The sequence below is a fragment of the Hipposideros armiger genome, unplaced genomic scaffold, assembly GCF_001890085.2.
Source record: "Hipposideros armiger isolate ML-2016 unplaced genomic scaffold, ASM189008v1 scaffold_49, whole genome shotgun sequence".
In the NCBI taxonomy this organism is placed as follows: Eukaryota; Metazoa; Chordata; class Mammalia; order Chiroptera; family Hipposideridae; genus Hipposideros; species Hipposideros armiger.
The window spans coordinates 2,869,796-2,894,922 of NW_017731399.1; the positions used below are offsets into that span (position 1 = coordinate 2,869,796).

The 25,127-nt window shown below is 47.9% G+C and overlaps 1 protein-coding gene across 9 annotated transcripts in view; it reads left to right on the forward strand.

Moving 5' to 3' along the window:
- SYNDIG1L (synapse differentiation inducing 1 like) overlaps positions 1 to 8,025 on the forward strand; it is a 19,353-nt gene extending 11,328 nt beyond the window's left edge. The window contains exons 2-6 of one of the 9 annotated variants that reach the window (XM_019640471.1): positions 677 to 791; positions 2,934 to 3,001; positions 4,305 to 4,786; positions 5,927 to 6,067; positions 6,227 to 8,025. In XM_019640471.1, coding sequence (XP_019496016.1) covers positions 4,367 to 4,786; positions 5,927 to 6,067; positions 6,227 to 6,385 — 720 coding nt within the window. In that variant the 5' untranslated portion in view covers positions 677 to 791; positions 2,934 to 3,001; positions 4,305 to 4,366 and the 3' untranslated portion in view covers positions 6,386 to 8,025. Of the gene's footprint in view, positions 1 to 9; positions 792 to 1,448; positions 1,471 to 2,933; positions 3,002 to 3,273; positions 3,424 to 4,304; positions 4,787 to 5,926; positions 6,068 to 6,226 lie in introns of those variants that run through there. The other 8 variants (XM_019640462.1, XM_019640467.1, XM_019640464.1 and 5 more) reach the window with 8 other exon arrangements.
- Positions 8,026 to 25,127: the final 17,102 nt, after the last annotated feature.

The window sequence follows — 25,127 nt, forward strand, 5'->3', positions numbered from 1 at the left end:
TTGATGCTGTGCTCAAAACCCAAAAAGAAGCCCTTCAGCCTGGGGCAGTTTTAAACTGCTTTTAGGTAATTTGGCTCAGAACAAATCTATGCACTTAATTTGTTCTGGTTTAAAAGTAGTACATGCTCATTATAAAAAATAAATGTGGAAAACCAAAAAAACATGGTGTAAAAAAGAAAATGAAAAAAGCACCTGTGTTCCCACTCCTAGAGATAATCGCTGTTGACATTTTGCTGGAGTTGAGATTACATGCGCATACCATTTTCTTCCCTGCCTTCTCACCGAATCTGCAATGAGCAATTATTTTTTATGTCATTTCTCTTCGTAAACCTGTTCAGAGGCTTTATACCGTCTTGTATTGTGGTACCATAATTTATTTAACTTATTCCCAATTGTTGGACATTCAGGTGGTTTTCAGTTTGTCCCTATTGCAGAAAACCCAGGATCATACATTTTTGTACATTAAGTGCTGAGAAGCCCTACCCACAGCCATAGAGTGTGTGTGTGTGTGTGTTGGGGGAGGGGGGTAATCCAGGAAAGGCCATGTGACTTGGGTTCCAGAAGCTTAGCTGGGTGTATTTTGATCAAGAGAGGGTGGTTGGCAGAGCAGGGAGATGATCTGGGACCCAGCTGCCCCTGCCTGCCCTAGACAAGTGCCCTGCAAATGTCCCCACAGTCTCCAGAGCTCCGGGGCCTGATTCCTGCCCACAAGTATCCTTCCTTTCAAAACTTCCGGGAGATTGGACAGGTGACTTTCCAAGGCCTCCTGGTGAAGCAGAGAGAAGGCAGGGGTGAGTGTGATGCATTAATCTGTTCTGAGGACCCTGAGGCTGGTCCTCCCACCCCACCCCCACTGAAAGACCTTCAAGGACCCTCACGGCTATAAGTAGGGAGGGCATAAAGTAAGATGAGCTGGAGGAGAGGCTGGGGAGCCTTTGGGAACCATGTAGTAGAATTCTAGAGAGTGGCCAAGATGGGGGACTGGCAGGGCTGGGAGTGGGCAGCGCAGGGGGAGTTAGGAAGCCCAGAGAGGGCTGCATGGCTCTACTGTCCATCTGGCAAGGAGGTATCTTGTCTTTCCTTTGCCTTCCTCAGCCTGAGCCATGATAGGGAAGGAGACGGCTCTGCACCTCACTGGGCTCTGAGCATGGTCTTCTACCCCTGACTCTTAAAAGGGGACAAGGAATGGGGGGATTTCACTTCTGTGGGGCTCCTTCTTGAGACTATGGGATCATGGGATGTTAGTGCCACCATCAACATCAGTGACCATCTAATCCAACCTCTTTCGTTACAGATGGGGTAACTGAGGTGCCAGGTCAAAAAGCTAATGGAGGGGGTGACCAGTTAGCTCAGCTGGTTGGAGCATCTTGCTGATAACACCAGGGTTGCTGATTCAGTCCCGCATGGGCCACTGTGAGCTGTGCCCTCCCTGAGAGAGTCAAATATGCCATTGTAGCATGGAAGCAATGGGTAACCAGTGACCATGGCTGTTCCCCCCCCAAAAAATGTTTTTAAATCTAATGGACATGAATCAGGAATGGAACCCCAATATCCCTGACTCCCAAACCCATGAGGCTTATAGTCGCATGCAGTTCAGCTCCGCATCTGTGGGTCGCATCTGCTGGTGCAGAGAGGCTATGAAGATGCCCTTGGGGGTCAGAAGATACCAGTCCTGCTGGGAATCTGCCCAGAGGCGCCCATACACAAGCCTCTGTTGTGGGCACTCCCAGCTCCCCACTTGCAGGAAGGAGCCCTCCCACATCACTGTAGTCTGAAGGGCTCCCTGCATTTTTCTGACCCCTGGGGAGGAAGAAGGAGAGAGAAGTAGTGAGGACCTGCATTTGTGAGCATGGAGATCAGTGAACTAAGCTCCACCTGCTCCCTAGCCTGTGTGCCGTCTCTGCATGCAGAGAAGCTTCTGCCACAGCTGGTGACAGCCCAAGTGGAACTTGCAGGTGGTTAATGTGCCAGCAGGGCCACCAGGCACATGGCAGCCCAGTGTTTCCAGCACCGTCTCCGCCCTCCGTGGATGAAGAGTTGGACACTTGGGCCACATGCCCTTCTTTACACCCCTCCAGGATTCTTTGTTACACATTCTTGGAGCCCAGCTCCAGAGACCACTTCTCTCAGGGGCTCAGAGCCTGAGGCATAGGCAGCCTCTTCCTTCTCCTTTGCCCCCAGGCAGGCAATAGCCCACCCTCCTGCCTCCAAGCAGGCCTGCCAGGGGGCCCAGCCTCCCATGGACATACCCTTAATGCTTGATCTTTTCCTTCCCCTAGCTCCATTCTGGGGCCATGCTCTGTCTTCAGGTTTCCCAAGAGCCAGCTTTCTAGAATCCAGCCATTTTGTCTTGGTGCAGAAATAGAAATGGCCTTTTGCCAGGCTTTGGCTGTGAGTCCTTGATGGGGAGTAGGACTGGGGAGGAGGTCTAGATAAACCCAGTCCTGGGAGCAGAAATCTCTTCCAGTTTTCCCTTTACCATTAGGTGAGTAACAGCCTGCCCAGAAGACTTAAGGTCAGAAGTAAGCACAGCAGCCCCTCCCACTTATAACCCACAATGCACTTGCATCTCAGCCATCTCTTTGGATCTTCAAAATAACCTTGTAGGCAGGGATTATCATCTGCACTTGGCAGATGAGGAAACCCAGAAGGGCATGAAAATTTGCCCAAAGTATCAAGGCCAAGACCGACTCTCCAATCTGTGGATTTTAAATCCAGGGCAAGACATGACCCTGTCACCCTCCAGCTTCATGATGTTTGCGGGAGGCGGAAAGCCAGGTCCTGGGGGCCACCTGGCCTGCCTGTCCTCTTTCTCCCTGCTCTGCTTCTATCTGACACACCCCACAGTGTGTGTGGGTCTCTTGTAGACACACTTAAAGGCTACCTTTCCCTCCTCCAGCCAGCCCTGAACACCTATTTTGCACCCTTCCCAGGTATACAGCAGGTGCTCAGGACTGGCTAAAGAAGCAGCAGCAGCCCTTGAGCGCGTCTACACTTCTAGGTGGGATTGCAAGTCCAGCCCTTGGTGCACAGGAGGCCCTGCCTTAGATCCCACAAGAACTTCCCAAAGTCACAGTTTGCCTTAGACGGAAGGTTAGCCTGAGGTACATCCACCTGAGACAGCGGTTCTCAACCTTCCTAATGCCGCGACCCCTTAATACAGTTCCTCATGTTGTGGTGACCCCCAACCATAAAATTATTTTCGTTGCTACTCTATAACTGTAATTTTGCTACTGCTATGAATTGTAATGTAAATATCTTTTTGTTTTCCGATGGTCTTAGGCGACCCCTGTGAAAGGGTCGTTCAACCCCCAAAGGGGTTGCGACCCATAGGTTGAGAACCGCTGACCTAAGTCCATACCTGGGGAGAAGCAACCTGTCCCAGGAAGAGCTGACAGCTGTTAGCACGTGGCACATGCAGAGGTCTGAGCTGTGGGGTCCCATCCAACCCTAGGACAAACCCTCCCTCAACCCAGGATCTCACCTGCCACTAAGTCCTGTCAATATCTCCCAAGGCCCGTCCCCTTTTCTCCATCTCCCCACCATTGAGTCCTGGTTGTCCTCAGGTGAACTGAAACCATGGCAAAGCCTCCTAATGGTGCCAGCCCTCTCCAAACCATTTCCCACACACAGCTATGGAAAGACTTCAGGACCCAAATCTCATCTTATCATCCCTGCTGAGACCCTGAAGCCCCCTTAGACCAAAAGGGGACTGCATGGTCTGAGCCACATCAGCCTTCTCCCAGGCTCTCAGACCTACCATCCTGTATCTGGCTTCTGCATGAAATATGTTCCCCCTCCCCTCACCTTGTCAGCTTGTCCTTTTCCTTCAGATCCCAGCCTCAAAGCCTTCCCTGTGCCCCTGTGTGAGTTCTCTCCATCATGTGTTCTTACGCCCCTGTGGGACTTCTTGAGGGCAGCCATCTTCTCCACCAGACCATAAGCTCCGTGATGACAAAGTGTGCATCCTTCTCCCTCTCCCTCTTCCTGCCTTTCTCACCATCGTATCCCCAGCATCTGTACAGTGCCTGGCATAGAGCTTATGCTCAATAAATACGTGTATGTGTTGACTGGATAAATAAATGAACCAATTCTATGAGGTAGGTATTTCTGCGCTCCCCAATTCACAAACAAAGAAATTGAGAAGTTTATGAGAAGTTGAGTAGCCAGCTCGAGGTCCCACAGCTGGCCAGTGGTCAAGGCAGGGTCTGAAGCAAATCAGACTGCAGAGCCTGCGCTTCTAACCACTCCCAGTCCTGCATCCGGCTCCCTGGCTTCAGTGTCTGTCTGTCTTGCGCTCCCAGCAGGCTCTCTGAGGACTGCTCAGCTGGCCCAGTCTCCCCATCGGGGAGCTGCCCCCAGAACCATGGAGAGTCTAAGTGAACTACAGAACCCGCTGCTGCCCCAGAGCACCGCCCACCTCCATGGCCCCTACCCCTACCCTGAGGCCTCACCCAGCTGGTCGTGCCAGGAGAAGCTCTACTCCTACCTCCTGGGAGGCGCTGGCCCTGCTCAAGCCCACCAGCTCCTGGATCCAGAGTCCCTGCAGCTCGCTGTGGAGGCCTGGTACAGGCCCAGCTGCCTATTAGGGAGGGACAAAGTCAAGGAGCCCAGGGCAGGCAGCTGTGAGACCAGCTTCACAGAGAGCAGGGAGCCCCAGGCTGGGCCCATGGAGCAGTCCACAGAACATGGCCAAGTGGAAGAGGATGTCACCATCCAGACTGTGTCCTATGGAGTTCAAGAGGAGCTGCAGGACCAGGAGGACTTCCAGGAGGAGGAGGAGGAGGTGAGAACATGTGTTTAAAATACAGTTTCCCAGGCCCGCCTCCGGGTGTTGAGATTAATTAGGTCTGGCTTGGGGCCTAGGAATCCTGCCAAGAAAGGCACTCCTGGCACATGAGTTATCTGCACTTTGAGAAATACTAGCTTGGGTTGACTATCTAATTTTTGTTTTTACGAGAGAACAAATCCACTTTATTTACCTTTCAAGATTCTGGGTCCAATGGCCTTAGCAGGAAGGTTGCTTCGGAATTTGGCAGGAACCATGCTACTGTTTCCATGAGCACGAGTTACCTTGCCCCAGATTACTCTGGTTTTGTTTGGTTTGCCACCAGGAGTCGCTATGTTGTTCTTTGCCTTGTACACGTAAGCACACCTCTTGCCTACATAGAATTCAGTTTCATCTCAATATAAACACCTTCAATTTTATGGAGAGCTGTGGCTCTCTGTTTCTGGAGACTCTGCTTAAAGCCAGCAAAAATGGCCTTGGATCACAGCCCGCCAGACACATTTGTCGTTTTAGACGTCCTGTTCCCAGCAGGCCTCCACAGGCTTCAAGATGGCGGGGGGTGGGGTGGGGTGGGGGGGAGGCTATTTAATTTTTAAATAGCGTTTATTGTTCTTGTTTTCTTAATTATGTAAGTAATTTACACCTAATACAGAAAACCACTGGAAGATAACGTTATTATTTTAGTAGAGGTCTTCTAGTCTTTTTTTATTCGTGGTTTTTTCCCACCCACCTCTCCAAGAGGGATCTTGCTGCACCTAGTTTTATAATCTGATTTTGTTCTCTCTAAGCAACACATTTCAATATTGCTCCACATAATTTAATCTTTATTACAAGGTAATTTTTAAGGGTTACATGGTATTCCATTATAAGTTCTCCCATCACTTACTTAGTCAATCTCCTGGTCATCGGGCATTGAGATTTTTTTCTAACCTTTCACAATTACTATCAGATGATGAACATGCCTGTACATATACGCTTGTATTCTTTCCTTGTGATAAATCCCTAAAGATGGAAGGCTTGGTAGAGTGTCGAGCCCAACCCACACTCCCATCAACAGCAGAAGGGACTGCCTGTTGCCCACATTATTACCACTGGGTGACCCTGGGCCTGGTCACAAATCCCACTTGTGTTTTGCAGAGTGACGGAACTTCGACAGAGAGTGAGAGTGAAGACAACTTCTTCACACTGCCCCCCAGGGATCACTTGGGGCTCACTATCTTCTCCATGCTCTGCTGCTTCTGGCCACTGGGCATCGCTGCCTTCTACTTCTCCCAGGGGGTAAGAGCACGTGGGCCCCAAGCCTTGCGCTCTGGCCAACTTCCTTCACTGGAGGGCTTGGCAGGAGCATATGCAGGATGGGGGCAGGGGCCTGGTGGGCTGGGGCTGTTTTGCTGGATGTAGGGGTGTTCCATTTCATCAGCACATCTCTCTCCCTAGACCAGCAAGGCCATCTCCAAGGGGGACTTCCGGCTGGCCAGCACCACCTCCCGCCGGGCACTCTTCCTGGCCACACTCTCCATCGCCGTGGGGGCTGGTCTCTATGTGGCCGTGATGGTGGCTCTGGCAGCTTACATGTCCCAGAATGGCCATGGTTAGAGGCCTGTAGGACCTGGCATCCTGACTCCCCTGATCTGCCTGAGGAGGCAGCAGGGCTTAGGGTTGCAGACTCTCTGAAGAGCCCCGGCCCCTGAAGACAACCCTTGAGGGTGGCTTGTTGGGAGGGAGGGGGCCTCAACCTTCACTGTCTCTTGCCCACTGTCCCCAGCCTCAGAGCAGGACCAGAGGCACCACTCTTCAACCCAGGCTGTTTTGGGAAGCAGGAGAGTGTAGCGCTGCCCACCACACCAACCAGGCAGGGCTCACTTCTGGCTTGACGCCGGCTTGGAGCTCAGCCCACTCAGTCTACTCGCTAGAGGGTCTCTGCCCTGCAGGCAGCCCACTACACAACTCTGCCAGCCTCTCCACAGAGAAAGAACAGGAGGTCATAGGGAGGAAAAGGGGTGCCTGGGGGCTGGGGGAACTCACCCAGTCCTTTCAGCCCATAGGAGTCTTCACCCTGAGGAAAGCCTGAGCTTCCCCAGCTGTCCCTTCTGGCCACATGATGCCCAGACCTTGCCGGCCAGGAGGGAAATACACAGAGACACATGGGCCCCTTGCTCTTTCTGTCTCTGGAAGGTGCTTATCTTTCTGATGGGCTTGTAAGACACTGTCGATTCTATATAGAGAAGAGGGGTCTGAGGCATGTAAACGCTGCACCAAGGGCAGGTTCTTGGAGCTTCTCTGTGCAGGAACAGAAGGCAGATGCAATGACAGAGGTCCTGAAATATTGCCGGATTACACGGGACTCCACTCTGTCCCTGGTCCCCGCTCCCATCATCCTTTTCTGGGCTCCTCCTGGGAGGTCCTGAGCTGGCACCATCCCAGGAAAATGGAGAGAGAGAGAGAGAGAGCTACCAGCCCACCAGCCACTGAGCACAGGGCCTCTCTCACTGAGTGTAGTGAGTGTAGATGAAGGGAGGGACACAGGGCTGGCATGGCTGCTGGATAGCCAGCAGGGCTCAGGAAGGCTCCCTAGAAGAGTACTTCTTTGGCAGGGTTTAGAAGGATGAGGAGAATTTATCAAAGAGATTTGTTTTCCCACAACCCTTCGTACTCATGGACAGGGGTGTGCCAAGAGCCTCCCAGTGGGGATTCATACTTGGATTATGCCTAGAACATCCGGGCTGGAGCCAAACTGCAGCCATTTCTGAGGGCTTCACCAGCTCAGAGAAGAAGGTTGGGCCTGTCACTCAAAGACCAGTGATGTCTTCCTACCTCTGAATGCTGGGGGAGTGGAGTGTCAGTGGTGGGCCCCTGGTCAGCCTTAGGGCTTCTTCACTGCTGCCCCCACTCAGAGCTGTTTTCAACACCTCAACCACTAGGGAACATAGAGAATTTTAGAGACATCTGGGCAGGCAGGAGGGCAGCACATTGGGAGGCAGACCTGTTGGGGCTCAAGCTACAGGACCTCATTGTGCATGATTTGGGGACCTGGTCATACCCAGGCCCCATCCAGAGCCTGGGGCTGTGGACCCACCGCTGACCCACCTTGTCCCACCATCCTCCTCCACCCCAGGCGTTGCCAAGCCCTCCACTCTCTGCACCCTCTGAAGTCCCACAGGCCCAGGCTCAGCAGTTTTAATGTCCCATATTGTATATATTTATCCTTGTAATAAACGTTTCTGTAACACCTGGCACCCTCTGGGCCTTACTGTCCTCGCCTGCCTTCACCTTTGCCTGTGTCCCATTCTTCTCCAAGACCAACCTCCATCCCCACATCTGTCTGCTGCTCCTGGCTCCCAGCGGCCTTCCTGAGAGGATAGGCCCGCATCTGGGACTCAATTCCCTGCCCTCTGGATGGGAGAACTAGTTGTGGTCTACATTGGCTCCTGGGGTTGCCCACAGCAGCAATTTGCTTGAGAGCACTGAGGCTGCCTTCCTCTCCCATCTTCTTCCTCACTCCCCTACTGTGCTCCCTGGGATCATCTCTTAGTAAACTACCTGCAATTAAATCTTTGTCTCTGAGTCGGCTTCTAGGAACTCAAACTAAGACACATACATGCACATACACATTTATCAGCATATGTGTGCACATGTGTGCATACGCCTACACCTACATACATGCATACACACACATGGGCACAGCCTACACATGCATGAAGAGCGCATGCACACGTATGCATGTGCGCCCACACATGCAGCACCAGCACGTTCAAGGTGAAGGAGACGTGGTGGCTGAGGAGTCTCCCCTGGCAGTGTCCACTCTGCGGTCACCCCATCACCAGCCCGGCTAGGCTCCGGGAAGGGCAGTGGGCAGCACACACTCCAGCCTAGGCCCTGCTCTGGTGAGCAGGCTGCCTCACAGCCCAGACAATTCCCACCGCTTTCCCAGCCCTCCAGAATACCACTCCAGTCCTTGAGGAGAGGGAGAAGCCAGAGATTTCCTATGCTCAACCCTGGTCCTGCTCCCTCCCCCTGTCCACCCCCCATATCCCCTACCCTCAGCTGCAGGAGGAAATGGAATCAGAAACAGAGCTCCTAGGGCCTTCTTTCCTGCAGCCCTTTAGGAATTTCTCATCCTGTTCAGCCCCTGCCACACAGGCAGGGCCCCCTGCCCTGTCCTGCTGAGGCCTGCCTCTGGGCATGCCTGGGGCATTGAGGCCTCTTGCTTCCCAGCTCTGCCTGAACCTCACCGCAGGAGGCTCCTGGGAGGCACAGGGGACTACGGTTACCCCCCTTCAGCCTGGCTCCTTGGACTGGCAGAGAAAGGCTGGGGGCAGGGAGGGTCCCCTGGGTAAAGGTGCCCTTGATAAGCTGCAGTGCCAGCACATCTGTGCAAATATTACCAATTATTTTCCTCACTATAAACACCCAGCAGGATGGCAGGGAAGCAACCAACCTAAACTGTTTAAAATAGAAATGGAAATTGCTGCACAGGGATGTTGGGGCAACTGGCAGAGCAGGGCCCTGCACCAGGAATCTGGGGTCTCCCCCCACCAGCTGCCCTTATATTGCACTTGCTGCCGCTACGCCCACTCTGCAATTCCACCTCAACCTTCTCCTCCACTGGCCAGGCAGAATGAGATGGGAAAGTTCCTCTCCTGGGGATAGACAGACTCAGTATATTTCCTGGGGCTCGCCAGGACTGAGCACCACCCACCCAGAGGACAAGAAGGAGTTGTGATGAGGCAGTGGTCAGTGGCCAAGTTGTCAATGAAGTGAACCCTGCATGTTGCAACAGGAAGGAAACTGCAAGATGATCTAGTCACAGTCCTTCATGCTACAGATGAGACAACTGAGGCCCAGAGAGGGAGGTGCAGTGCCCAACCACACCCAGCAATTTATGAGCCAAGCCCAGGCCTTGCCTCCCAGGCTCTGGAGTTGCTGAGCTTGGCTGGTGATGTCTCTGTCTGCCGTGGAAACAGAAAACCCAGTGACAACCGCTGCTGCGGGGTGAATATTAACAAACTTGCTTCCCTTAGCCTTCCCTCCCAGGCTGTTTCCTGCTTCAAAGGCTTCCCCGCCAGCCCCTCTCAGGGGCTGATGGCTCAGCCCTTCTATTTTTGTGGCAAGGCAGGGGCAGGCGGGAGGGTGATAGCTTTGCTTGCCTCAAGCTCACCGCAGCCCCTACCACCACCGCCACCAGTGCTCTCACATCCTCTCTGTGACAGGGGGAGGCGCTACTCTGGGGGTGGGAGGCCCACAGAGATACTCAGATGTTCTAAACAAAAATAAAAAGTGCACGTGCAGCCCAGCTGCATTTCCAAACTCTTCTAATCTATATCCCTTGAACTGTTTTTACCTCCCTCTCTCTAAAGAGCTGGGCGGCTTCAAAGCCACTTCTGGCTCTATGAGGAAATAACAGAGAAAGAAATCCCCAGAAGGCAGGGTGACCCCGAGGCAGCCAGGAAGGGGACAAAGTGGACAGCAGGCATGTGTGCTACGTAGGCAGGGCCAGGGGTGAGGCGGCAGGAGCATGCTATGTTGATAGAACAACTTCAGTGCACAAAGCACCTTCATACCAGCCCTCTCTACCATTGAGGCAGGTGTTCCTAAACCCATTTTACAGATAGAGAGACCAAGTCCAGCAGGGCCCTGTTTCCTGTTTGCACAGCCTCCGGGCACCTGCCATGGCTCCATCCTCACCCCAGTCCCCATCCCATCTGAGGCCACCTCCTGGCCATTTTCCTCCCTTAATCCTCTCCAGCCCTATCCTAACACTTCTGCAAAGCTAGCTGGGAGACTAGCACAGTGGTTGAAAGCGCAGAGCCTGGAGCCAGACTGCCTGATTCAAATCCCATCCCCTGTGTTTTCCCATCTCGCATCGTGACAGTGACTACTGCATAGGGTTGCTGTGACAATTATATCGATGAATACTTGTATGGCTCCTACAAAAGCATCAGGTGTCTAGTAAGTTCTATGTGAAAAAGTTTCTAATTATTTTCAGTTGACCACCACCCTACATGGCTTTCCTGCCAGAAGTTCCTCACCCCACCCGCACCCCCACTCCTACCACAGCAAGAGATTAAAGCCCAAGTCCTGGTGTACAGGGACCCCACTGACCGCTCAGCAGATCTCTGGTAGCAAGTTGAAGGCATGGGCCTGTTTCACATGTTTCCCTCGCCTGGAATTCCCTTATCTGCCTCCATTCCCTGACCTTTTCTTCCAAAATGATAAAAACTTTCCAAGACACAGTTCAAAAAGATCTCATCTTCTCTAGCTCTGACAAGGCCCCGCCCCCCATGCCGCCCCCCACCCCAAAACCATGTAGAACTACCCACCTACTTTCAGGAGCCACCACCACACCCATTCAAACTGATGTCGCCGCCACCACCACAAGGACCCTTTGCTCCTCTGAGGGTGGGGCTTTCACTAGACATTCAGCAAATACTCACTGAGCTTATCACTGGGAAAGAAGTGACTTGCCACACAGCTGGAAAGGGTCGAGGTCAGGATTCTTCCCGCTGCGGTATCTCTCTCAGAGGGGAGAATCGCCCACTTCTTGGGGGAGATAGGAGAAGGGAGGGGGTCTCTTGGTGGGAGGGCCTTGATGATTCCAAGGAGGATGAAACAGACCAGAGACAGCAGGGTGGACCCCTGCAGTGCCCAGCCTGGTGGTATCTGAACGGGACAGAGCGCAGAACTCTTAGATGTTCCCTCCTGCCTTTCATCTGCGATGCCATCAAGACCCATCTTTGTAGTGGAATGAGGTCTGCACTCTGTAGGGAAATATAAACAAGGAGACGAGAAAGCCAGAGAGGCTGCCTGCTCTTTGTGTCCCTTCTGGTCTCCACGAGGTTCTGGGCTGAGGACAGAGAAGAGATGCTTTCTCAATTTCCTCTGCTCCCAACTCTGCCCCTGGGTCATCCCCTCCCCCATCCTCCAAAGGCGTCCACAAGTCTGAGTGCCACTAGCTTGTCCACGGCCCCCTGTGAAGGCCAAAGCCAGAGGCAGGAGCACTGCCTCACCCAGCCTCGCCACCTTCCAATCCTTCACCAAAGCCTGACTCTACCTCCCCCAAATCTCCGGATCCCACCTACTTCTCCCCTTCTCTGTTGCCAAGACCTAGTCTAAGCCCCCATCAGCTCTCACTCAGGCTCCTGCAAAAGCCTTCCTCGTTGTCCCAGCACACTCTACAACACAGATGAGACTTGAGGACATTATGCCAAGTGAAAGAAGCCGGTCACAAAAAGGCAAATGCTGCATGATTCCATTTCTGTGAGGTACCTAGAGTGGTCAAGTTCGTAGAAACAGAAAGTAGAATGGTGGTTGCCAGAGGCCGCGGGGAGAGGGAAGTGGGATGTTAGTGTTTAATGGGACAGAGTTTGGGTTTTGCAAGATGAAAAAGCTCTGGAGATAGGTTTCACAACGTTGTGAATATATTTGACACTATTGAACTGTACACTTAAAAATGGATAAAATGGTAAATTTTATGTTATGTGTTTCTTACCATATATTTTCGTAAAGACTGGAATAAATAGTAATAGTTATTATTGTAAAGAAATACACTACAATATTATAGATCTGTTCAGTCTCTTTTCAAACATGATTTTATTTTAATGGCGGGTGGGGGGGGAAGCCTCCTACTAAATGGCCCACCCGTACCAACCCTTGCTCTTAGCACTTTACGAATATTAATCAATGAATCCTTGCAACATCTCTATGGGTTCTGTTAGTACCTCTATTTTAGAGATAAAGAAACAAAAGTCTATAGAGGTAAAGTAACCTGCCCTTGGTCACACAGTTAGTAGGCGAAAAGCTGGAATTTGAACCCAGGTTGTCTGGCTCCACTGTCCACATGTCTGTGCATGCCACCTGAGTCACAGACATATATCTCTGCCCCCTTCTTTCCCCCATTGCTTCTTTCTTCTCCTCTTCCCTGAATGACACCGGGCAGGGATAAGGGTCATGGAGAGAGGACCACATTTTTACCCCCAGTGTATTTTAAGGAATACGTGCTTGCTGTAATCCAAGAAGCCCAATAAACCCGCCCAACACCTACCTGTCAAGCCACCTGGTGGAGAGTGAAGACAGAACAGCCACTGGCCCCCATCTGAGTGGCCAACGAGAGGCGAGGAAGGAGCCCCAGGAACCCACAGCCCATTTAGGTGGGATCCAAAACAGATTCTAAAAGAAGGAGCAGGAATCCTTGGAAACAAGACCACTAGAACCTGGGAGGGAGGTCATGCACAGGGGTGGAGGTGGCAGCTGGTACCCAGCCAGAGACACAGGAAGCATGCCTCAGTGGTGGGAGGGCAGGTCCTCGTTGCCATACCCTTCCCCACCATGCTGCCTCATGCCCAAGTAACGGGTCAGCTGCCACCCTGCCTATGCAGGTGACCTGTGTGTTGCTAAGGGGAGCCAGGGGGGTTGGTGCTGGAATCAGAGGTCCCCATCGAGAGCTTCCCGCTCAGGTGGGGTACAGTGGGGATCTTCTCAGCCAGACTGGAAATGAAAGGCAACCTCGGGGTTTTAGATTTGGACTATTGAGTGCCACCATATGCCAGCTACTGGGCTCCTTCTTTTTTGTATTAACCCACATTTTATAGACACAAAAACTAAGGCTCAGAGAGGTAAAGTAAATCTCCCAACTAGCTGGGAAGTTGGGGAACCTTAAAATTCATTGTTGGGTCTTCAATCCTCAAATTAACTCTCCATATTCAAATCCCACTGGTTAGCCGGAAAGCGAAATAAAAATGCAGGGGCAAGCACCAGCTTCCAGTCTTGCCTGAAACACTTCATTTTCTTCTTTCCCCAAATCTGGGCAGGAGAGCTCTGTCTGGTTATTTGAGAAGGGAACCGTCTCAGAACTCAGCAGCCCTCTGCTGAGCACAGCCACCCCACCTTAACTCAAAGCCCTCTCTGTCCCCCTACCAGCTTTAATGCCCCTCTTTTCATGCTCCCCCCAAAAAGCCTGCAGGTGGAAAGGTGAGGAGTGGCTTTCCCCAGCTGCACTGTCTCCCCGGGGAGGTGCGTGGAGGATTCTACACTCAGGGAAGCCAACTAAGGACCATCATCCTGGCAGAACTGCTGGGTCAGTACTGCTTGAACGTACCCTCCCCCTTCAGCCCCCAGAAGGCCACCCAGGAAACCTCAGGAAGCCACCTGCCAGGAGCACCCACACACAGGGGCCAGAGGTCAGGCCAGGAAAATTGTGTAGCTCCACATACACCATTCCCAGACCCACTCAGCCTCCCAACTTCTCTTCATCATTGAGCATCAATTAAATATTGACTGAGTATCTATTAAGCATGGAAGTCTCTCTTCTTCAGAAGTGTGGCAAACAGAGACAGCCTCCCTGCTGGACCTCGAACACACCAAACATGCTCCTTCACTTGGAATTTGCACCTGCTGGTCTTGGTCCTCCCACCAGAAGCATCCTTCTTTCCATATCTGCTCTGCCATTGCTCAATTGTCATCCATCTTAGAGGTCTTCCCTAGTGGCCTCACCCCTACCACTTACCTGCTATGGTTTTTTTCATAGATCTATCCCTGCTATTACCTGTGTGTTTGTCCTTCCCCCACTGGAATGCAAACTCTATGAGAAGAGGCTCCTGGTCTTATTCATGGCTGGTTGAATCCTGCTTAGACCAGGGACCATTCTCAATGGGACCTGGGTCCTAGCTGCGCTCCACCTGGAACCAGCTCTGTGACCGCTACTACGCCCCACCCTTCCCCTCCTCCCAAAGCCTTGGCTTCTCCTTTATAATGTGAAAGGATTGGTGGTTTCTAACTGGGGTCTTAATTGGGGTCCCTAAGGGTCATCAAAGGGAGAATGGAGCTATTTTCTTTATTGAGGTGAAATAACATAAAATTAACCATTCCATTTTAAAGTGAACAATTCAGACATTTAGTGCATTTATTATACAATGTTGTGAAAACACCACCTCTGTCTGGTTCCAAAACATTGTCGTCACCCCCAAAAAGAAACCCCGTACCCATTCAGCAGCTGCTCCCCATTCCCCTCCCCAAGCCCCTGGCAAGCTCCAACCTGACTTCTGACTCTATAGACTTACCTGTTATGAATATTTCATATAATGGGATCGTACAATGCATGACCTTTTGTGTCTAGCTTTTTTTCACTTAGCATAATGTTTGCAAGGTTCATCCACATGGTAGCGCGTTGCAATATTTGTTTCTGTGGCTGAATAACATTTCATTGTACGGATAGTCCATAATTTGTTTACCCATTTGTTCATTGATACCATGAGCTATTTTTCAAAGCTTTTCCAAATCTGTGCTAAGACTATACCATCTGACTAACATGTATTTGCTAGAAAACAGCTTATAAAATCCAGACAACAGAACCAAAGAGGTGCTTGCAGGCACCAGGGTCTGATTCCATGACTCTGTACAAAATAACGTGGCCAGCCCCACAAACACAGCCTCTGTCTCCGGACACTTACAGTGGGCCAGGCACTGGTCTACGCATTGTATGCTTTGTCTTTTCACTCCTCGAGCTCTCTGAGGTAGGGACTATTATTATGACTCATTCAGACGACACTGCTAAGATGAAAACGCTGCTCGAGGTCAACAGGTAACAGTGGTAGAGTTGGCATCTGAGCCTGGATTCTGGATCCAGAGGATGAACCCCTAACTACCCAGTACGCTGTCTGCCCGGGGCAATCAGGCTGGCTTCCTGGTCACACCTCACCAAGCAGCACTGCTGGCTAGGTGCCAGGTGAGTGGAGCAAATGTGGGCTTCCGGGGCGGGAGCGGGGGCTGTTTGGGCTCAGTGGTTGGGGTGGGGGTGTGGGGAATGCTGATGTCAGGTGGCAACAATCTACCTCAAGGGTTGTTAGGATATTTAAATGAGATCAAGTGTGAAAGTGCCTATTTTAGTACCTGTTATTTCATGACTACTGCACATCGACTGCAGAAGGAGGGGAGCTCAAGCAGATAAGCTGGATTCTGACTCCCCAAAACTTATTCTCTAAAGGGAGAAAGAGATCCACACCAGTGAGCACTGTAAAGTCACTTCACATGTGGATTTCCGTATCATCAACTATAAAATGCTCCTACTGCGTTTTACATGCACCCTCATTAAAGTACCTAACTGACTTGAATCATTTGTTTGCACACCTGTCTCCTTATTCTACTATGAGCTTCCTCAAGAGAAGGGACCCCATCTGGCCATCTGTGAACCCATCATAGACCCGTGGGAGTTCAGAAAATGTTTGTGAAATAATAAACAGTGAACTCTAAGGTCCTTTCCAGCTCAGAACTTCTCCACATCTGAGATTTCTATTCAACAAAAAATCTACAACGTACTGGCCTGGGCACTGCAGGACACAAAGAAATTAGCCATCAACAGTACCCCAAGAACACCCACTTCTAGTGAATCCACTTTTAGGAATTCATGCTGCAGGTATCCTTTATATATATATAAATGTATATATATATATATAAATTTTATTGGGGAACAGCCATGGTCATTGGTTACACATTGCTTTCATGCTACAATGGCATAGTTGACTCTTTTAAGGAGGGTGCAGCTCACAGTGGCTCAGCGGGGATCGAACCGGCAACCTTGGTGTAACCACCTAAGCTAACTGGTCACCCCAAACAGGTATCCTTAACATGCCCAAAAATGCAGTTTCAAGGATACTCACTCACTCATTGTGTTTTGGTAGCATCGAAAGATTAGAAACAGCTTAAGTGCCCATCAGTAGAGGGCTGGCTACATAAATGCTGGTACAATCATCTAACGGAATGCTATGTAGATATTATAAAGAATGAGGCAGACTTAGATAAACAAACATAATATAATCTCTGAGAAAGATGGTTGAGTACAAAAGGAAATTTACAGAAGTCAGGGTACTATGCTATCTGTGTGTTTTTAAAAGATACATATCCGCTCATAAACAAAGTCTAGCTCTAGAATAGTGCTGTCCAATAAATTACAATGTTAGCCACAAATGCAAGCCATCTATATAGTTTAAATGTCTTCGGTAGCCCCATAAAAGATCAAAAGAAACAGGTGAAATTTTAATATATTTTATTTACCCCAATCCATCCAAAACAGCCTCATTTTAACATTTAATCAATATTGTAAAATTATTTTTTCCAGCTTTATTGAGTTATAATTGTATATGTAAAAATCATTAATGAGATACTTTATATTCTTTTTGTTGTCCTGAGTCTTTGAAATCTGGCATGTGTTTTACAGCGAAAACACATCTCAAATCAAACTAGCCATACTTTAAGTGCTCAATAGTCTTGTATAGCTCGCTAGTGGCTGCTGTATGGGAGGGCACAGTTCCAGCAGGACTTCAAAAGGCGGTAATAAGAGTTGCCCCTGGGGAGAGGTTTTGGGGACTTGAAAATCAGGGGAGAAAGAAGTAGATTTCACTGTATGTTCTTTTGTTCCTTTTGATTTTTGCCCCCCATGTGCATGCATTATCTATTTTTTTTAAACTCACCATTTTAAAGGTAAGGACAAACACAGAAAAGCCAGAAAGAGAAACAGAAAAGCTGTGATCTTAGAAGCGGAAGGAGGTGCAATGTCAAGGAGGTCAAGAGAAAAGAGCTTTTCAAAAGATGAAGAGGAGGAGGAGGAGGAGGAGGAGGAGGAGGAGGAGGCAGAGGGGAAGAGACAGTACCCTAAGGTGATTTCAGATTTAGCACCTGGGACATTGCTCATCACTCGATCACTCATCGGTGACATTTGAGAGCTGTGTCAGGAGCATAAAGGGGAGGAACAAGACTGCAGCAAGTTAGGAGTGGGAGGCAATAGGCACGGCCCTCTACGGAGAAAAGACCCACAGACTCAAACACCGGTGCCAAACACCGGTGACTAACTCAGAGGTGCCCCAGGTGGTAAGGGCTGCTGGGGATGGTTCCTGGAAGCTGTGAGTGGGGAAGATGTGATGGGCAGGTGGAGAGCAGATGGTTCAGGCAGTCAATTCAGGCCCGGAACCAGCACTGTGCTGTGGAATGGAGAGGCTGGAACAGAGGCCGCTGGGGGAGAGGGACACAGGCCCCTTTGAGAATGTGATGGCAGCTGAGGCCCCTCCCCAGAAAAATGCACACAAAATTTTATACGCAATTTCAAGGCTTATCAGAGGCCCTGAGGGCTTCCCCAGATCAGAAAGCCCGCTGTAAAGGTCCACTGTGGCCTATAAGATGTGTCCCAAATTCCTCACTTGTCCTTCACAGTCTGGCCCCATCACCTGCTTCGGGCTCATCCCCTGCCCACCTCACCATTTCCCAAGAACCATGTGCAGTGGCCTTTTGTTCCAGGAGTTTTTAGTCCTAGGATTTCCCTCTCGGGAACTCTTCCTCCCTTTCCTCCTCCTCCTCCTCCTCCTCACCATTCAGAAGCTGCCTTTCTCCCCCAGGCATATTTAATTCCATCTTCCATTTAGTATAGACATCCAGGGTAAATGTTGCATGACATTCTAATTCGTGCATCTGAGCTGTTCCGGTCTCCTTGCCCATGCAGGTTTTGTGTAGCCTGAGGTCCAGGATCTAATCTGATCCATGCTAGGCACCTAATAAATGAGTGAACTCGAATATAACTGAATTAAGAAAGAGATGCCTGGGCCAGCCGAGTGGCGCATTGGTTAAGCGCTGGCTTGGAATGCCAGAGGGCCCCGGTTCGGATCCCACATATGAGGGCCAGTGACACTGCCCTCTACAGCTAAGATGCTGAACAACAGCTCAACCTGGAGCTGGGCTGCCATGAGTCACCTGCCACGGCCGGCGTAGGCTGCAGCCATTGCTGCAGTGGGTTGCCATGGGCTACCGTGTGTAGCCAGCAGCCAGCGTGAGCGGCCAGCAGCCGCAGTGAGCGGCTGTCCAGAAGCCAGCAACTGATCTGCCTCACCAGGAAGAGCGCAATGATGGTGCCAACTTGGGTCAGTGAAGCAACGTTCTCCACAACTAGACTGAAGAACAAAATGACAGCGCAACTTGTCTGTTCCCCTTTCCCCAATTCCCCAATAAAAAAAATCTTTAAAAAAAAAAAAAAAGAAAGAGATCCCTGTTCCCCAGCAGACCCTGAGGACCCAGAGAAGGATTTTCAGTGGCTGCGGTTGGGTGTTGGGCTATGTCCCTACCTGGTAGGAATGTTATCTTTCGCTTAGTAAGTGAGAATTGATTCTTACTCCTTAGTTCCTGGATAGAAGTCCCAGACTGTGGAGCAGGGGAGGATGAGGCTCAGGACAGGGGAGGGGCCGTGTGGGTAGGGTTGCCAGAATGTTTTTTTGTTGTTGTTTGTTTTTAATTTTATTGGGGAACAGCCATGGTCATTGGTTACACATTGCTTTCATGTTTCAATGGCATAGTTGACTCTTTTAAGGAGGGCGCAGCTCACAGTGTCCCATGCAGGGATTGAACCGGCAACCTTGGTGTTATCAGCACCACGCTCTAACCAACTGAGCTAACCAGTCACCCCCCCCCACCCCAGAATGCTTTTTAATTGAAGTATAATTGACATTATATTAGTTTCAGGTGTACAAATTAATGTTGTGATATTTACATACTTTGTGAAATGATCACAGTAAGTCAACATCCATTATCATACATTGTAACAAATTATTTTTCTTGTGATATCTTTCAAGATCTACTCCCCTAGCTACTTTCACATATGCAATACAGCATCAACTACTGTCATCATCCTGTACATGACATCCGCATGACTTATTTATCTTATAACTGGAATTTGCACTTGACACCCTTCACCCATCTTGCTCACTCCCTGCCTCAGGCAACCACCAATCTGTTCTCTATATTCATGAGCTCAGGTTTTTTTGTTTGTTTTTTTTAATTTTAGGTATTTTTTGTTTTTTAGATTCCACATATAAGTGAGATCATACCATATTTATATTTTTCTCTGACTTTTCTCACTTAGCATAATGTCCTCGAGGCCCATCCATGTTGTCACAATTGGCAGGATCTCTTTCTTTTTTGTGGCTGAATAATACTCTATTGTGTATCTATACATATACATATTTTCTTTATCCATTCATGCATGGACGGACTTTTAGGTTATTTCCATGTCTTGGCTATTATAAATATGCCGCAGTGAACATGGGGGTGCAGATATCTTCTGAAATTAGCATTTTCGTTTTCTTTGGGTAAGTACTCAGAAGTGGAATTGCTGGATTAGATTTTTTTTTTCAGTTGAGGTGAAATGTATAATTGACCATTTTAAAGTGTACAATCTAGTGGCATGTTGTGCATTTATAATGTGCAAACACCACCTCTCTCTAGTTTCAAAACTTTTGAACCATTCCAGAAGAACACCCCGTACCCATTAAGCAACTACTCTCCCTTCCCCCTTCCCACCTCCCCTGGCAACCACCAACCTGTTTCTGTCTCCATGGATTTGCCTGTTCTGGATATTTCACAGGAATCATACAATATATGACCTTTTGTGTATAGCTTCTGTCACTTAGCATAATGTTTTTTGGATTTATCAAGCTGTAGTGCCAACAAAAGAAATTCTAAACCTAAAGAAAGGTTTAAAGAGTTTATTATGAGTCAAGGTTTTGGGGGCTAACTCCAGAAGCAATATCTCAAGGGATTGAGATAATGCTCCGGGAATTGTTTTGCAATTTATTTTATGCATTAGAATCAAAGGAGAAGACGTAAGAAAAGTTACATGAAATCCCTTGGTGGCAGATTAAGGAGGCAGGAGAAAGCAAAGCAGGGAAATCTCTAGGGATGCAAAGTAAAATGAAGAGATACATGCTTCTTTCATATTGGTGGGTGCAGGATAGTTAACCCTTAACATACATAGTACACAGAGGTATGCGGGTAAAAGATAATAATGAGGAAGGTTGGGGTGGTATTGTCATGTACCAGGTATTTATCTAGGGAGGGGATCATTCTGACATTTTAAGTATGTTATCATAGATGCACAAAAACATCGGCAGGACTTGCTGAAGGTAAAAATTAATCTGTCATATAGGGCTTAGCACGTGACTTCCCAGCATACCTTGCTCAGTTAGGAATTTTTTTTCTTATAATCAAACCATCCCATGTGGTGGGGCCAGCCGAGTGGCTCAGTTGGTTAAGAACACGAACTCTGAGCAACAGGGTCGCCACTTTGATTCCCACATGGGCCAGTGAGCTGCGCCCGAGCTGAGCTGCCAACAGGTGGCAGGATGACTCAGCTGATGAGAGCACGTGCTCCTAACAACAAGGTTGCTGATTCAACTCCTACATGGGATGGTGGGCTATGCCCACCTGCAACTAAGATTGAACACAGCACCTTGAGCTGAGTGACTGTGAGCTGCTGATGAGCGGCCAGATGGCGACTGGACTTGGGAGCTGAGCTAGCTGCGCCCTCCACAACTAAGATTGAAGAACAACAACTTGGCTGTTCCCCTTTCCCCAATTCCCCAATAAAACCTGAAAAAAAAAATCCCATGTAGTACTCTCAGTTACTGAGCTTGTCATCCCTGCCAAGGTAACTCCTTTTTGTTCACAATCGCATGTATCAGTACTTCATTCCTTTGTTTATGGTAAAATATATGTAAAATTTGTCATCTTAAGTGTACAGTTCACCGGCATTATTACTCACAATGTTTTTCAACCATCACCACTATTTCCAAAATTTTTTCATCACCCTAAACAGAAACTCTGTAACTATTAGGCAATAGTTCTCTATTATCCCCACTAACCAGCCCTTGGTAACTTCTAATCTATTTTCTGTCTCTATAGATTTGCCAATTCTATATACCTCACATAAGTGGAGTCATACAATATTTGTCCTTTTGTGACTGGCTTAGCAGAATGTTTTCAAGGTTCATCCATGTTGTAGCACGTGTCAGCACTTCATTTCTTTTTATGAATAAATAACATTTTATTGTAGATAGACCAAATTTTGTTTACCCATTCATCTATTGTTGGTAGATACTTGGGTTGTTTCCATCTTTTAGCTATTGTGAATAATGGTGTTATGAACATTTGCATACAAGTATCTGTTTGAGTATGTTTTCAGGTTTTTTGGCTATCTATACCTGGGAGTGGCTTTTCTGGGTCCTATTGTGCTACGGACTGAATTGTTTCCAGGATGGAAGGGGGTGGGACTTTGTCTCCCCATCCAAGCCTGATGACCACAGTGCTGCAGGAAGACCAGCCCTCCAACTTGCTGTGGACCGTATCAGACCCCTTCATCATCACAGGGCCTGCTGGAGTTCCCCATGGCATACCACCCAGTCCTTCACCCCCAGTTCCAGGGTCCTGGGGAAGCAGAGCAAGGTCTACCTGCATCTAACCGAAAAATGAGCCTCATCACCTCTTGTGCCCCCGCCTTTAACCCAGTGTATCTGGCCTTCGCCTCCAGGGCTTCTCTCTTTGCCTCCCTCCCCATCCTAAAACTTAACACCAGTGGTGCCTATTTTATCGTCTTTATTTTTTATATCATTATTATTAATGACCAAAATCCACACATTGCTTGTAGCACATTTAAATTCATTTTTGCATGGAGTCATTCAACCATTCACTAAACTAATATTTGTTGTATTTCTGAGCATCTGCTATGTGCCAGGTATGTTGGGCCCTGTGACTAAGCCAAAATATTGGACTTCAATCAGTGGTTCTCAACCCTGGCTGCACATTATGACCATCTAGAGAAGTTTTAAAAATCCTGACTCCCAGCCACAGCCCAGATGATTGATCAGGATTTGGGGGGAGGGGGGGGGTAGGACCGAGGCATTAATTCTGTATTTTCTGTTAATAGGTTGATTTGTTGTTGCATGTATCACTTATTTCCTGTTTATTCAGTAAAAACGACGCCATCTTTAGCTAGCAAGGTGAAATAAGATAGATCAACAATCTTCTTCTTTGACATTAAATGTTTAAAATTGGTATATTTTAAATAAGACCCAATGCTTCTCTGAAGATATTTCATTAGGACATTTTGTTTCTCCCAACATTTTATTATGAAAAAATTTTCATACACACAGAAAAGCAAAACTTTTTACAATGAACACCCACCTGAGTTTTCCCATTAACATTACTCTGTCCATCTAGCACTCCTCCATCCATCACCAATCTATCCTGATTTTTTAATATATTTCAAAATAAATCATGGACATCTATTCACTTCTCCCTGAATATTTTAGCATGCATATTATCGGATAAAATTCAATATTTGGTTATTTTTTTCTTCCTACAATATATAAAATTATGTTATAATGAACTGTAAAAATCTTGTGTACATTTGTTGAATTTTGACAATTGTATGCACTTGTATAATCCAAACCCCTATCAAAATATAGAACATTACAAAAAAAAAGATATAGAACATTACCATTGCTCCAGAAAGTTCTGTTATGCTCCTTCTTTGCCAATCCTCACCCTATTTCTTCCCAGAGGCAATCTCTTTGCTGCAATTTTTTCCCCCACCATAGATGAGATTTGTCTATTCTAAAACTTCATAGAAATGAATCATACAGTTATAAACTCATTTATGTTAGGCTTCTTTCACTCAGCGTAATGTTGTTCAGATTTATCCATGACATGTGTGTCAATAGTCTGTTCCTTTTTATTGTTGAAAAGTGTCCTTCATAGAAACTACAGTTTGTTTATCCATTTTTCTTATTAGACATTTGGGTTGTTTCCAGTTTGGGGATATTATGAATAAAGCTTCTATTAACATTCTTGTACAAATCTTTTTGTGGACGTTTTCATTTCTTTTGGGTAAATACCTAGAAGTGAAAATACTGGGTTATAGTGTAGGCATATACTTAGCTGTTTTAAGAAACTGCCAGACCTTTCCCATCAACTATATATGAAATTTCCAGCTGCTGCACATCCTCACCAATATGTACTGTTACCAGTCTTTTTAAATTGTAGCCACGCTAGGGCTGGCCAAGTGGTGCGTTGGTTAAGAGTTGGCTTGGGACGCCAGCTCTGAGCAGCAGAGCCCCCAGTTCGGATCCCACATTAGGGCCAGTGACTCTGTGCCCTCTACAGCTAAGATGGTGAACAACCGCTCAACCTGGAGCTGGGTTGCCTTGAGTCACCAGCGATGGCATAGGCTGCAGTCCCTGCTGCAGTGGGCTGCTGTAAGCTACCGTGGGTGGCTGGCAGCCAGCATGAACTGCCAAGAGCCACCGTGAGCAGCCGTCCAGTGGCCGGCGACTGACTGCCTCACCTGGAAAGAGCGCAATGATAATACCAACATGGGCCAGTGAAGTGACATCCTCCACTAGACTGAAGAACAAAAGGACAGCAACTTGTCTGTTCCCCTTCCCCGATTCCCCAGCGCTGTTCCCCTCCCCTAATCCCCCAAATAAAATCTTAAAAAAAGAAAAAAAATTGTAGCCACCCTAGTGGGTGTGTAATAGTATCTCATTGTGGTTTTAATTTGCATTTCTCTTACATCTAATGATTTTGAGCACGTTTTCGTGTGCGTATTGGCTATTTGTAGGTCTCCTTTTGTGAAGTGTCTATTAAAACCTCTTGCCCATTTTAAGTGGATTGTTTGTCTTTATTATCAAGTTATAGAAATTCTTTTATATCTTGGATATCAGTCCTTTGTCAGATATAGTTTACAAATATTTTCTCCCAATTTGTAGCTTACCATTGATTTTCTTAATGGTATTTTTCAACCCAAGCATCAGTATTTTATTACCTTCTTATTGAAATATACATACAAAAAAGTATGCAAACATAAGAGGACAGCTTGACTGATCTTCACAAGCTGAACACCCAGAATTCAATTTACAAAACAGCATTTCCAACACCCCAGAAGCTCCCCTCATGCCTCCTTTTAATCACTCTCTCCCCAGAAAAGTAACTATTATCCGGACTTCTAAAAGTGTAGATTAATTTTGCCTGTTTTCATACTTTATGTAAGGGCATCACACAGTAGATCCTCTTTTGTATCTGGCTTCTTTAGCTCAACATTATGTTTTTAAGATTGATCCATATTGGTGGATTAGGTTGTAGATCTTCATTCTCATTATTGCACTCTGTTATATGATTACACTACTATTTATGTATTCATTCTACTGATGATGGGCACTCAGGTTATGTCCAGGTGTTGGGTTATTATGAAAAATGATGTGAAAAACATCCTTAAACATATGTTTTATGTTTTTCTGAACATGTTTCATTCTCTTAAGTATATACTTAGGAATAAAAATCCCATATCATAGGAAATGTATGTGTTCATGTACTAAATGTCTTTAATAGATACTGCTAAACAGTTTTCCAAAGTGGGTATACATAGCCATTCACGCTCCCGTCATAGGCACCAGAAGTTTTGAACATTCCAGATGAGTCTAAAGATAAGAACCACTGCCTTACTGTGCTAATTGTAAACTTCAGTGAGGGCTCT